This window comes from Rhopalosiphum maidis, chromosome 1 (genome assembly GCF_003676215.2).
Source record: "Rhopalosiphum maidis isolate BTI-1 chromosome 1, ASM367621v3, whole genome shotgun sequence".
NCBI classification, from domain to species: Eukaryota; Metazoa; Arthropoda; class Insecta; order Hemiptera; family Aphididae; genus Rhopalosiphum; species Rhopalosiphum maidis.
In genome coordinates, this window is record NC_040877.1 from 42,209,603 (window position 1) to 42,224,827 (window position 15,225).

At 24.3% G+C, this 15,225-nt stretch overlaps 1 protein-coding gene across 1 annotated transcript in view; it reads right to left on the bottom strand.

Annotated features, from left to right (window-relative positions):
* Positions 1 to 15,225, bottom strand: part of LOC113560359 (basement membrane-specific heparan sulfate proteoglycan core protein-like) — a 141,232-nt gene that overhangs the window by 90,967 nt on the left and 35,040 nt on the right. Inside the window, exon 2 of the mRNA XM_026966191.1 lies at positions 2,114 to 2,205. Coding sequence (XP_026821992.1) covers positions 2,114 to 2,168 — 55 coding nt within the window. The 5' untranslated portion in view covers positions 2,169 to 2,205. The remainder of the gene's footprint in view (positions 1 to 2,113; positions 2,206 to 15,225) is intronic.

The window sequence follows — 15,225 nt, forward strand, 5'->3', positions numbered from 1 at the left end:
GTTTACAGATTCACGTTTCACTGTGGTGATTTTGATCCATAATCTTGTGTTCGGCCACATTTCGTGTCGTATTACCATTCACTAAGTATATCAAAATATAGTTTTAGTCGCGGACATGGAATTTTTGACGGAACGCCCGTTATTTCCGTCAGTAGAATGCGCAAAGTAGTACTATTTTCTCGGTGAATAGACTATACTCTATAGCATAGCGATACCCGCTTGTCCACTTTTTCACGCTTCGCTCAAAATCTAAAGCGTAATACAGACAATATATTAAATGTTTCCTTTTTCATAATACTGTATACATATTTGTTTTTGTTATTTTTATTTTTATTTGCCTTTGCAATAATATCATTATGTATTTTTATTGTATCATTAGATATTAGTAATCATTTTATTAAATATCCATCAATAGTGTATAATTTAAAATATAATTGATTTTTCTATATTAATAATTTAATTTAATCTCTAAATTTAAGAAAACTATTACGTATGACTTAATTGAGTGAAATTTCAAAAATAAACTCCGTGTTTGTGTATTTTTATTATTTCATAATGATATTATAAATGCAATATTACTTTGAATCTGAATATAAATTTTGTAAAAAAATATTCAATTGTGTAAAAAAAGATTTTTAAATTAAGTTTTCTCCCTATTTTCAAGAAACTGTATTGTGACAAATTTCAAAGCGAATTAATAATTCAATTAAAATATATAAGAACTCTGCTAATTTCTAGGAAATACATATAAATAGTGGAAGCACATGTGTTAAAGTTTGGAACATGTATAAATCTTCGAGAAGGTCATAAGGAAAGGCCAAACTACAGGTTTACTAATTTTACTCGCAAGGTAAAACTTATATGTTTTCGTAAAATATTACACGTTTAAATTTGAACCAAATGAAACTAAGATGCATGCAAATTATATTATCATTCTAAAGTTATAATTATTATAGCAGTACGTATAATACGATTTAGATTTATTAATATGAATCCCTAAGCAAATAGAAGAATATTAAATTTAATGAATTGGATATGTCGTGATAATATGATATTAGTATTTTAATAAATGGTAATAAAATATTTATGTTGAATAATTCAAAGTCAATTTGATAGTAATAATAATCATTATTTTCTAATAGCTAAAGGCATTACACGAATTTAATTAAAGTTATAATAATATATTTATAATAAATGTATTACTTATTTAATTGTTTATCCGACCACTTATTGAAGGAATAAGCAAATATCCTTAATACTGGCCAAAGGTTTTGAATAAATCATCGGCTATTAAACCTAATTATTATTGTTTGTAATATTATAATAGGTTAATTGATTTTAACAAAAATAATTTATACTTAAATTTCAACTAAAAATGTATGTTTACAATATTTAAATACTCAAGTAAATCTGTTAATAATGAGTTACATAACATAAGAGTCGAGTTATATAATACACATACAATTAATCTAACTCATATAAAAAAAATAAATGTAAATAGTTTTAAATATCTAATATAAAGTAATATCCATGTTGTTGATTTAAAAAAAAAAAAAAACTAAAAATAAGTGTATTTAATGTATTATAAATATATTATATTCATGTATAAATATAACTTAATCAAACAAAATAATAATGAGCACTTACATAAACACTTCTAAAATCCTTTTTACTGTTATCATAAATGAATAATTTCAACTCAATTTATTTATCTTGCTTTGTCCAATGTGTTAATGTAAATATCAGCTATATACCAAGTTTTACTGACAGTTTCGCTTTAAAAGCTTACATATATAATTAGTATTATATTATTCATAAACAATAACTATATTCATTATACATTTATAATACCTACTACATATTAATTCTTCCAAGCGGTTTGAAAGATAACTATATTATTATTTTCATAGTAGTTTTTTTTATAAAATATAAAATTACAATATTGTGCGATAAACAATTAAATGGTAATGCATATGATAAATAGACCGTGAGAAAAATGTAGTATTTTTTGTTACTGACTTTTTTCCAAGTAACAAGTTTTTCAATAGAAAATTAAGAAGACTTAATTCAACAATAATAATTGATTAGTATTATTTTCCAAGAATAAACTCACTGGTAACCACGACGGCGTATAATAGAATTATAGAGACCACTGGAAACAACTCCATCACTGCTAGATGACCGCAATCATTTAAAGTTTTTCATCTGAAAATATAACTGAATATTAGAAACATTCAAATATAGCAACTGTAATTGCCATGTATTAGTTTTTAATTTATGATGGTTGTGAGATATAAATTAAATACATGCATGCTCTAAATGCACTTAATATAAACAAAAAAGGGAAAGCAGGTAACTGCAGTTCCGCTGATCAATAGGTGTCGGATGTTCGAGTGTACTTAATCATTAGGTAAATTACTGTTATGTATATGTTAAATTAAAATTCAATGACAAATCAATACATACGAAAAATGTATTTGTGCTATGGCGTCAGCCTATATTTTTTAGTATTTACAATATATGTATTTATATTACTATGATAGTAATTTATTTTATTATTTGTAATACGGTTGAATTAATTGTTTTAAAAAATTACATTTATCATATTATTAATATGTATATACTATATTATTGTTATTAATTTTTCAGACAATGCCGAATCACTATAAAACGGCGTGAATAGGTTTTTGAATATAGGCAATTGCATAAAATGAATTAATAAATAATATTTAATTTAATGTTTTGAAAATTTCGTTGTTCATATAGATATTAAATAGATTCAAGTTTCCATGAATAATATTCTTAAATTATAACAAAACTAAATTCTGAGTTTTTTTACTTTTCAAAATATCGATGACAGAAAAAAAAAATTATAATAATAAAACACAGATCAGAGTAACGCTGATACACTCATCAATCCGCGCGTAAAATCTAAAACACATTTGATTTGATAATTTTGTTTCTACATTTTAAATATTTGTACAAAATATTTATTACAAAAAAGGTTTATTTTTTTTAATAGTTGACATCGTTTTTTTCTGATATAAGACCTATATACTGTCGCGGTTACATTGCTTTTAATACTAGGATATAAATAGAAAATTTGTTATCATATTATTATAGAAAAAACTTGAAATACAAAAATAAACTGTATCAATTAATTTTCAATAGCATTATATAAATGTATATTTTAAAATTAAAAATATAAAAAAATATAATCATACAAATCAGAAAATATGAGTACTTTCTTTAAAGCTATAATGGAGAATTTTAATCTTAAATCTCTAGGTATATCAAAAGACTTTTGGAATGATTTTTTTAAAAGATGTTGAAAAAAAACTAACAAAATGTATGTTCATTTTAATAGTTACAAGAAATCAAAGAAAAAGAAAAAAATTCCTGAAGAATGTCAGTAATAACATTATTATGTGTTCCATATTAAACAAAATAGGTAACAGATAAGTCTGTAATAATTACCGAAAAATATCAAAATTCAATGTTACCTATAAAATACTATATAATTGTTTATTTTTTTAATGTGTCTTTGGCTATTATATATGCTAGGGAACAATCAGATCGCTCTTAGAAAAATAGATCAACAATTTTTAAATATTCATTCATCGAAAAATGCTATAAAAAAATAGAAAATGATAAGATAGTACATAATATTGTGTTATTCGTTGATTTTAAAAAAGCATAATACTAAGTATTTTGCGGTACATTAGCCTAACCCGAAAATTGGTCATCATAATAAAAAAACATTATGCAATATGCATATAGAAATAAAAAGGTTAAAATGGGAATCTCGCTATACACTAATTTTACGTTGGTATACAAGAAAAAACAAATTTAAGACAATGGGCTGTCTCATATATTATTAAACTTAGCCATAGAAAAAGTAGGGGAGGAAAGTATGCTAGAAAATTTAGGCATACAAATGGGTAATACCATATTTAAAATGCTAAAGTGTACTGCTGACGATGTTGTGCTGCTAGTGAAATACAAAATAGATATCATAGAAAAATGTAAGTATTTACTAGAAATTTTAACATGTTGAAGTGAATACGATTAGAATTAAACGCGAAAAAAACAGATCAATATGTCTACAATTTATCACTCGAAGAAAAAAGAAATTATACAAGATTTGATACACACTCATCTGGAAGTATAGATGAGTATACATTTAAACGAGTACGGGAGTTCATATATTTGGGACGCACACATTACACAGAAGAACGAGATTCAGACTGAAATGAGAAAAAGAAAAATAGGAAATAGGTGCTATTATAAACTAAACAAAATACTCGAGTCGAGAATGTAAACACAAAGTCTAAACATCCAACTCTAATGAATCCTAATACGACCCGGTGTGGCGAATGGAAGTAAATCGTGAACACTGCATGAAATACAAAAAAATAATCTACTAACTAGAGAATCGGTAACAACGAAAACGTTAGGAAACGCTGTGGACAACTCGGAATAGTGAATGAAATAAAAAAAAAAAAAACCACAAGGCGTTTGGGGGTATAGATTGATGAGCCTAGGAAAGTGATAGAGAGTGATGGTGTAGAATACAAAGTTTTTGGTATGGTTTTAAAGGCGAATAAAAAAAATAAAAAGAACATATGTTTACCTATTTTTTACAGAGGTACCTATTATCACCGTACAATAAATAAATGTAAAATTAATTTAATTGAAAACAACAAAATAGTAGGTGACACACAGTTATATTAAATATTTTGTACGTAATATGAATTAGGGGTAGTTATACATAGTCATTGTATATCATTTACGAGTATATCAACATTTTATAGAAGTAGGAGCACAATGGTATGATTAGTTTTCTTTTGTAAATAATACACGAACTATAAGAGCACACAAGGCCACATTTTGTAAATATGGTTATGCGGAATTATAATAATTATTTATATATAGGTTTAAGTGAACAAAATCAAAATTTGTCTGTTATTCTTTGATTAATTTAATCGACATTTTTCTGTATGCGCTGAACATTTGTTAAATTATTATTATTAAAAGAAAAAAATGTATTTAATAATATTAACTTTAGTACCTTAGTATGCAAGGTCTGACTGAAGTGTGGGAGTTGGTGTAACTTTGGTGCTGGAGACCCCCGATGGCTTCTTAGCATAATCATTATAAGATTACAATAATTGTTAAATTAAACGTTACTAACCAAGCATTTAGAATATTTATAAAGTTTTGAGAGACGGAAAGTGAATGTAGGAGAAGGTTGAACTATATGGTGTATGGTTCTTATACTTTAAAGAATACATTAACGTATTCAACTTGACAATTTGAAAAAGTATGTGCCTAAACATTGTTGAGACTGCATAATTTTTTTTTACATATATATATTTTACATCGACATTCAGTTTCAATTAAAAAAAAAAAGTGTTAGGTATATTGAAAATAACAAAAAATGTAAATTGTTTTATTTAGAATATTGTCGAATAGCAAATTTTCAGTACGGTTCTGCTTGGTGATTCCAAATAGGCATCAGTTCTTGAAAACAAAATCGAGAAAAAGAAAGGATAAATTGATAACCCAGCACATTAGTGACTATGATTATTGTTATTTTTTTAATGCCGCAATTGTACTTTAACAAGTTATTATGATATTTACAATTTGTGCATAGTTGTATATTTGATAATTAATTTCGTATCAATATGCATGCTTGAAAAAAAAAATGATGTTGTTAGTGTAAGTCGTATTTATATTAAATGCGGCAGTACACCTATATTATTTCGCCATAGTAATATACCGAGTTAGTAATAGGTACTTGACAATTTTTTTAGTGTTTTAATGTGTTAAAAATTATTGTAAAAGCGTTTTCTTGTTTATTTATTAATCAATAATCGTGTATTATTGCATAAACGTGTTAGGAAAAACACACTTCAGGTGGGTTAAAGTTCTAGGTTACTATTATATACATATTGAAAGAAAACATTGAATAATAAATTCTATGATAATAAGCAATATTATTAGCAATGAAAGTATCCAAAACTATTTAAACTGATGTAGTGGTTATCTAATATATACTCTAAAGTTGCAATTTAACAGCTTTAGTATTTAAAGTAACTAACATATATTTTTTTGAAACTATACACGTTAATTAAAAACAGTATTTATTTCTCTTAACAATTGTATTGTCTCAATAGAGTTAATAAATTTATTGTTAGTCATACACGTATTCGAGCTGAATATCGTAACAACCTATATCAATTTTTCTCTTGAACAAAATAATTATATAGGAGTTACATGGTTACATGATGTAGGTAAAAGTTCACATTCTTAGAAATGTAAGCTGATAAATATATATTTTAAAATATCTTTCACTAACTTTTATTACACTTTATTATTTCCATGTATGTTATAAGAATGTTTTTAATTTCACCATGTTTAATAAAATAAATTAAAAACATTATGCTATGTGACGGCGTGTATAATACATGTACAAGAAATTCATCACTACATCGGAGGACACAACTTTTCACAACACGTCATGTTGAGAATATAAATCATCCTTAATGATATTATTTACTTATAATTTAATTTTTTATGCAGTTGAGAGGCCAAAAGAAACAGTCATAACCAAAATGGTATAGAATGACATAGAATTGAACAAAACAAAAAAATAAGTATCTTTCAGAGTTACAAACGGATCAAATAATTCTTATCCGTTGTATATGCGACAATAATTGTCTTATACGTATCAAATTCTTACTACATGTCACACTTGTCTAGTATTTCACTTGTTTATCGCTTATTGTATATTTGGCGACAATGACGACTGTTTATTCGCCGACGGTACACAGATTCCAGACCTCATGCGATTTTGAAATCGCCTTTTTTGCGTACCTATTAACTTTGTCACGTGTGCATAAATATTGTTCGTTTAATTTACAAAATAAATGTAATACTATTATAACGGCGTATTGCGCTTAGGAACCGTAACACGTGATTTTTCATTCTTTAAAATACACGCATTTTAATAATAATATTAAATATTTATACAGTCATAGTGCCTATGTACTATAGAAAATAATATTTTTTATTAAATATAATGTGGCGTTCGCATATTATATATTATTCTGCTATTTGATTATATTATTATTATTTTTTTTTTAATTTTCAATGATAAATAATAAGAGTTACAGGTGTATAATGAAACACTTTAATAATATTTATTTTTTTTAAACATTATCGTAATATTAAGACTCATTTTTTGTAATGAACTATTTTGGTTTTTTTAAAATTCAAAATTTTCATATCTTACTCTCATATTAGGTTTTGATAAACATACTTACCTAATTTTATTTTTTGTATGAAAAATAAAATAAAATATATTTATTTGTCTAGATTACAATGAGAATAAATTATAAAATTTATAATTACCATTTAAACATGAGGAAATAAGAAGCCACCCTGTGATAAACAATTACTCTCAATCGTTTCTTGAAATCTATCTATGATAAGTACAGTTAAATACCATAATAATAATAATTAGATATATATCTAATTAAAAAAAAACATAAATATAAATATTTTAATTCTTCGACACACTATAATATAACTAATTATTATAAATCTTGAAATTATACAAACATGTTAAGTTTTCTGTTACTTCTTAAAGTATAAATGAAAAAAAAAAAGTAGGCAAGTAGGTAATCGCTCTGCTGTACGTTAGTGTCGACTGTATATCATAATTATTGAGTAAGTCAATGTAATGGATGTGTTAAACTCAAATACAATGATAAATCGTTTTATAAGAAAAACGATTCTAAACCGGAAGGTCTATAATAGTCTTTAATATTAAGTATATTTTATAACATATTTATATTTATGATAATATGATATAATATATTGAAAAATTAAATAGTGCATATTAAATAAAAATATTTTTATTAACAAAAATTATAATTTTTCTTTTAAATATTCAATTATTCCAAAATAAACTTTAAATGGTCTGTAAAAATAAAATTTGTGGGTTTGTATTATTAAAATTTTTAAATTTCTGCAAGACAAACTTATGAAATACTTTCTATTAAATTGTCGAGCCTCAGATATTATAATAAGTATTAAAATTAATATTTTTTTTTTTTAAACTTAAACTAAATGTTTATAAAAATAAATAATTACACAAATATATATTCAATAATTTTAAATAGCTGTAAGAACAAATAATTTGGGATCTTGTATTTTTCAGTATGTTCAACTTAGTATAACATTTTTTTTTTTATAGAAAAAACAAAAATATTAGAATATTTCAAATATCTATATATTTAATAACTTTAAATATTTTTAAAATCATGCAATGTATAAAATATATGAATAGAAGTAATAGTAAAATACTCAAGCTCAATAAATCAAGCTTCTGAAAATAATATTTTTGAATAAAAAAAAATATCAAAAATCGTTGAGAAACCGTTAATTTATGTGTGAATATCCAATGTCAGTAACACTTTAACTTCAGACGCTCATAAAAATAATTATACAAGTACGCTCAACTTTTTATTATAATTTTGGTAAAGAAAATATGTGAAAACCTTGTGTTAAAATATATTCAAACTTTAGGTATGAATATTAAAAATGTTATGAATTTTTAACTTTAAAATAATTTACAAATATTCATGATTTTGATATTTTTACTTCCTGTAATAGGTAACAAAATATCAAATTCGATTTTGTAAAAAAACTTATTTTGCTTAAAAAATCCGGTTTTAATTTTTTTTTTTTTTGTTTTTAACTTGATTATTTTTAAAAATGTTATTGTTTACCTCTAAAATGTAGCGAATAGAACCAAATTTCTCTTATGAACTACTCTTAAAGTTGAAGATCTAAGTAATTTTTCTTTTATAAAACTTGTATACATACACAAAAAACACATTGAAAATCAATATATTTATTGTTCCACTCAAAATCTAAAATTAATATAAATATATGTAACTAATAATTGTATGCAACATTTATTTTGAGTTAAAATTTATTTCGGTTATAATTGTGTGATTTGTTTGCTGTTTCGTCTCAATCCATATTAATTACATTATTAATTAATTAATATACATAATAATTGTTTTTGTAAAATATATAATTTTAAAGTACCTTCTAATTTATGAATTTGTGTATTGTAGTGGAAAAAAAATATTGTATTTAAATTTTATATTCATTCGGCTTTTATTGATAGAATTCTGATATTAAAAATTATGAGTTTCGCAAGAAAAAATTATAACAATGGGGCTTTCTTTTGTCACTCAAAAATAAATATTTTCAGATGTATTTGTGCAAATCAAAATGTAACATAGCGTCTTTAATGACTTGAATTTCAACAATGTATTTTGTCAGCATTGTGTATGAATTTTTTTGTTTAGTATTATATATATTGCGCCAAATATAATACGTAATATTTTGTTATTATTTGGTTATCCTTAAGGTTACTCCAGATATTATGTTATAAGTTTGATTCTTCTTTCTTTCTTAGTAATATTTCCATGTTTTTATTTAAACAAATAAATATCCAAAATTGGAGTATTGTACAATATAATAAATGGCATAAAGAAATATAAACGTGTAAGATATTATTAGGTATACTCATACTAATTATACAGTTTAAATTAAAATTCTTACATTTTAACGGTGTGTTTAGTAGAAAAAAGTGTGTAATACCTATTCTGTAAACGTTTGTAAGCTATATGTACACAAATTATAAAAATGCAATTACATTGATTAAAATTATGTACCTCTTTAATAAAAATGTCTATAAAAAACGATTCATTTTTAATATCTAGTATATTCTGCATTATGCCGATGTAAAACAAAAAGTTTTTTAAATTTTTTATCGACGACTGCTGCAGCTGTCCGCTGATGTATTTCTTGTACTTATTTACATTCTTCTTACATCACATTTCATTACGCAATCTTTCTTTCACAATATTGTAATATGGTAGCATAATATGGGATAATTGTATTATTTCGATGCTTTAAAATATTTGATCATGTTTTTTTTACATTAAACTATTTTTAATTCACTTATTTTCTAGTTGCATACATATATTTATAACATTATAATATAATCTTTTTATTATAGAAGCTTAAAAATTATAACTCACTCGCAGAATTTCGTGACTATATTGTGAAAAACAGTGTTTGCAATAATGTTTTAAAGAGTGGGAAGTGTAATTTTCCATTAAATATATAATTTGCACAATGCCTATCGCAAAGGTATGAAACATTTAAATATAACTTCATTGTAATACGTTAAAATCTTCCTGATGTGTACATATTATATAATGTGTTATATATTATTATTTGTTATGACTATTGACCTGAAACATAAAAACAGAGACAATTGTATAGAAATTGATTCAGCGGAAGATCTTGATTTTGGCTACAATAAAATTATGGCATTTGAAAACTTGTGAGTATTAGGGGTATGATTCAAAGGAGTCGATCGAAATATTGAAATACGAAAATTTGATATTTATATACAGCAGACAAATAGAACATTGTTTACTATTTATTACGTATTTATTTATTTAGTCATTTGGTTTTTGATCAATTCATTTATTGTTGAAGTGTTTAATCATTGACGGATATAAATACTTTCTTCAATAATTTTTACTCAAGCAAAATTGAATAGTTTTGATTTATCAGAAAAAATAAAACTTTTTTTAAAATAGATAAGAATGAATGAAATACATCATCATTGATAATCAATTAATAATAATTGTATTATTTACGTTTCGTGGATTTGACTCTTTCTAGTATTTAAACCTGTAGGCTTAAGACGTTATCTTTTAATACAATATATGTACACTTGTATCATATTGTATGCTATTTGCATTTTAACATTTTATTGGTTTATATCAAACATAATTACTATTGTACTCTGTTTTATAATAACAACACAATGAATACAATGAAAATTATTCCTATTGATTTTTTGTGGTAATTTTTTTTAAATTATCTCATAATGTAACATAATAAGTTTCAATAAAATTAATTACTAAACCGACAAATTAATTTATTATTGATAAATATTTCTGTAATATATTATTAGAAGTCTTAAAGTGGCTAATATTGTATTCAATGTATTATCACGAATCGAATGTTTACATAAATAGGTATATAAAATATTTTCAATATACCTGTTAATACTAGAACTTTACCTATACTTAAACAACAATACTAATATTTATAGTAGTATATTTTTTTAATTATATATAAATAGTCTCAATTATGTTTTATTTGTGCATATATTTAAAAAAAATATTCACAATTGTATATAATATATATACAATTATATACAATTGTTATATCATATAATTATTGAATTATCCCTTTTTCTGTATTTTTTTTTTCGTTTTCATGAGTGGGAAGAAGAAAAGTAATTGAAACTATAACCTGAATATTTATATAAATAACGTGTAAGTTTTGAGAAATTAAAAATGTTCAAGTATATAATGCATATTTGAGTAGGTGATAAATTAACTCTTTTAAGAGTTTTTTTTAGTACAAACTACGTATAAAACTCCATTTATAACCTTTGGTCAAAAAGTCATGTTTGAATAATTGTTTCTACAAAAGCTATATGTTTGAAAACTGTAATTTTAAATTATATATTATACATTTTAAAATTATGTTTCAAATTCAAATAAATATAGAATTTTATAAAAGTTTGTTAAGAATTAAAATTAAATAAAAAATTGTAATTAAATAAAAAATGGGAATATTTATGCAATAGGTGCTAATTTTGGAATAATTATTTTGTAATTTTATTTTAATTCAATATTAATATAAAATAATATAAATTTTAAATTTTCAGCAAGTATACAATAATACAAAACATTTTCTAGACAAGATGTCAATTTTTTTTTTAAATTTTAAATACAAGTTAAAATGTTAACTTGCAAATTATTTTGAAATTAACTTTAAAAACGTAATACGAAATGCTATTTATAAGTTTACATTACAAAATTCTAAAAATATTTTAAACAAAATACAGCCATGCATTTTTTTTAATCTTAAGTTTAAATTTTATACTTTGACATAAATACTGCATATTGTGTAATGCTAGATGCAATTTCAAACTTTTATTTTAATACAATTTATATTTATATACGAGTATAAGGTTATAATTTTATAATAAATATACCTATATAAGACGCCAGTTTAAGGATAAAATACATTTCACATCCAATTGCTCCAAAACAGCCAATAAACGACACAACTATGTAGTAATAATTTAATTAATACTATTATTTTGGTGGTTTCTGCAGTTTTTCGACATTGTCCAACCGATATAAATCTCGACAAAATCAATATCTAGAGACCGAAGCGTTATTTTATTGTTCCTAAATTATACACTTTATATTTTATATCCTTTTTGTGTTCGAAACCATTTACAATACAACGGTGTAGTGTGTATCGACAAATACGTAGACAATAAAAAACAAACATGAAGTTATGTTAAACTGATTAACATCAAACGCCAATTATGGTTAAGACTGAATACATAAAACTATATTGTTTTGATTATTATTATTATTATATTGTGTCTGTTGATTGTATAGCTATTAATTAGTAGGCAATAACATAGGTAATATTAATTATATTCACTATTTAGTGCTCATGAATACTAAACAGTGGTGTTAATATTATATTAGGTATACAAAAAAATAGAACAACTTTACAACTATATCAATTGTTAGATGCTTGTGAGATTAGTCTTATCTCAACTATATTCTATGAAGTAAATCCGTACAAATAATACGTATACATTTTATAGTTTCCCGATAGTATCACTCTTTAAAATAATTACATTTCATAAAAAACAAGTAGTTATTTATTTTATATTCAGAATGATGTAACATCGCAAATATAGTATGATACAAAATGTATTTGTACAGATGATAATAATTAAGTAAAACTTCATTTTTCTAAATGGGTATAATAATTAAGTAGATAATATCAACTGTTTTTGGTCATAAGTTATATTATGTATCAAATATATTTTAAGACTTAAGTTATTGTAATTATGTACAAATAATCCTAAATCAAATGTTTTAAAGTTAATTTGAGAGGTCGATTATTTTTCGGAGATATTTATATTTTGAAAAATTAAGAAAAATACCTCATATTTTAACAAATATAATATATCATTTCTGTACAACTTATAAAATTAAAAGTAAAAAAACAAAATGTCGATGTGAAGAATAAGAAGTCATTTCCATAATAGTTTTGCTATACTGTTATATCAATCATCGGCTTGTTATAGCGCAAATAGATATAACTAATAACATTAAAATAAGGAATGACCGACCCCCTTAGGGACTTTTCTGTTTTATTTTAATTAAAACTCCGTAAAATTAATACCGAAGTATAACTCAATAAAAAAAACCAACAGTATTACAACAAAAGACATTGTTATGAAATATGTGTACAGTTTATTATAAAGTTAATTAAGTCTAAGCAAATACCTAACAGACAACAGTAATATTTTGAATGGTTTTCTATTGCATTATGATATATTAATAAACACATAATATTATAATATTTCTATGTCTGAATAATTAAACTTATGTCATGGTAAATTATTTAATTAAATTATAATATTCACTATTCAATAATTTTGTACGGAAATTGACATTTATCATTAATAGAGAACTTCACTAGAAAAGAATAATTTCGGAAAAACGAAAATTTAAATAAAAATAAAAATAGTTTGTTAATTTTATCCATAGTCGAAATTTTGAGAAATATAAAATTATAATAAATAATTATGGTGGGCTCTTGAAACATTAAACGTGAAATTGTAATTTTAAAATACACATAAATCTTAATAATAATAAGATAACAATTATAATATTATTTAGAATAAATTTAAATTAATGCATATTCTTCATGTGTATACGATTTGTAATTAAATTAAAAACAATTTAATAATAACTGCGCTGTTCTATTGAATAATTACATTACATACCAAACAAGTATGTCAGTTCTTATTAAAATTATATTATGTGTAGGTTTTGAGCTGTTATTTTATATTGTTTTCGATTAAGGTTTATTTGCTTCCATTTATTATCAGTCAAATGGATACTTTTTTTCAATGTGATAAAATGTCATGTAACGAGTATAATGAATTGTTAGCAATTAAATCCTGCGTGGACACCCTTTTATACGCAACAAATAAGTATAGTTCTGTAGATATTTTTCAAATTAAAACAGTTCTATTATACGATTTGAACGAAATTAATTGGTACTTGTGAAATTATATAGTATGAGATTCTGAGGTGCATATAATAATTAATATATTAATTAATTTATAAAATCTAACGTGCAATTGCACAGTTTTGGCGAGATCGGACAAATTTAAAATCATCTCGTACACGGAGAACGTTGTAGAAATGGATGTTGTGTCCTTTAACTGTCCTCTGCGAAAAGACGGTCGACCAAACATCCATGATTAAAATGTGAAACGACCACGTAGAGCCGATTACGTAGGGCCATGTGACCTGGTATAATGTTAAAAACGCCGTCAGTGGCGGATGCCCAGGACCGGTCACGGATCAGAGCACGCCTATATAATATTATTATACACGGTCGACGATGATAAGGTTCAAAGCGCATCGAAGACATTGCGGGGTCTTGAAGTATATTATGATTTATAGTTTTAAATCTGCAGGGGTGGGTCAGATCCCGTTTGGCGATTGTTTACGAGAACAATGATTGTTTTTAAACCATCATAATTTTTTTTTTTTTTAAATTTCAGACGTCCCAGCGTCACTGGGCCTCGCAAAGTCATATTTCGTAAACAGATATTATACTTGCATATTGTTGAATATAAATTTTAATAAAACGCGAACGATTTCGAAATACTATGCACACGTGAACATGAACGGGACCCACGAAATCGTTTGGCGGATAGTAACGTCTGCACGTGCTTAGACCAAATTCCATCTGAAGTGTACGGTTGCATTGCAGGTTCGATCTTGGACCAGCATTTAATAAGAATGAGAACAAAAATAAAACTAAACTGTCATGAGGTAACTACGAATATATACAGCATATAAATTACTCTTCACTGGAATTTTTATATTTATATTGAATATGAGTTATTTTTTACGGGTCATGCAACTGACAGACCATTCACAGAAAGTACCTACCTATAATATATATGTTTCCACGTTGGTATAATTCTATAATACG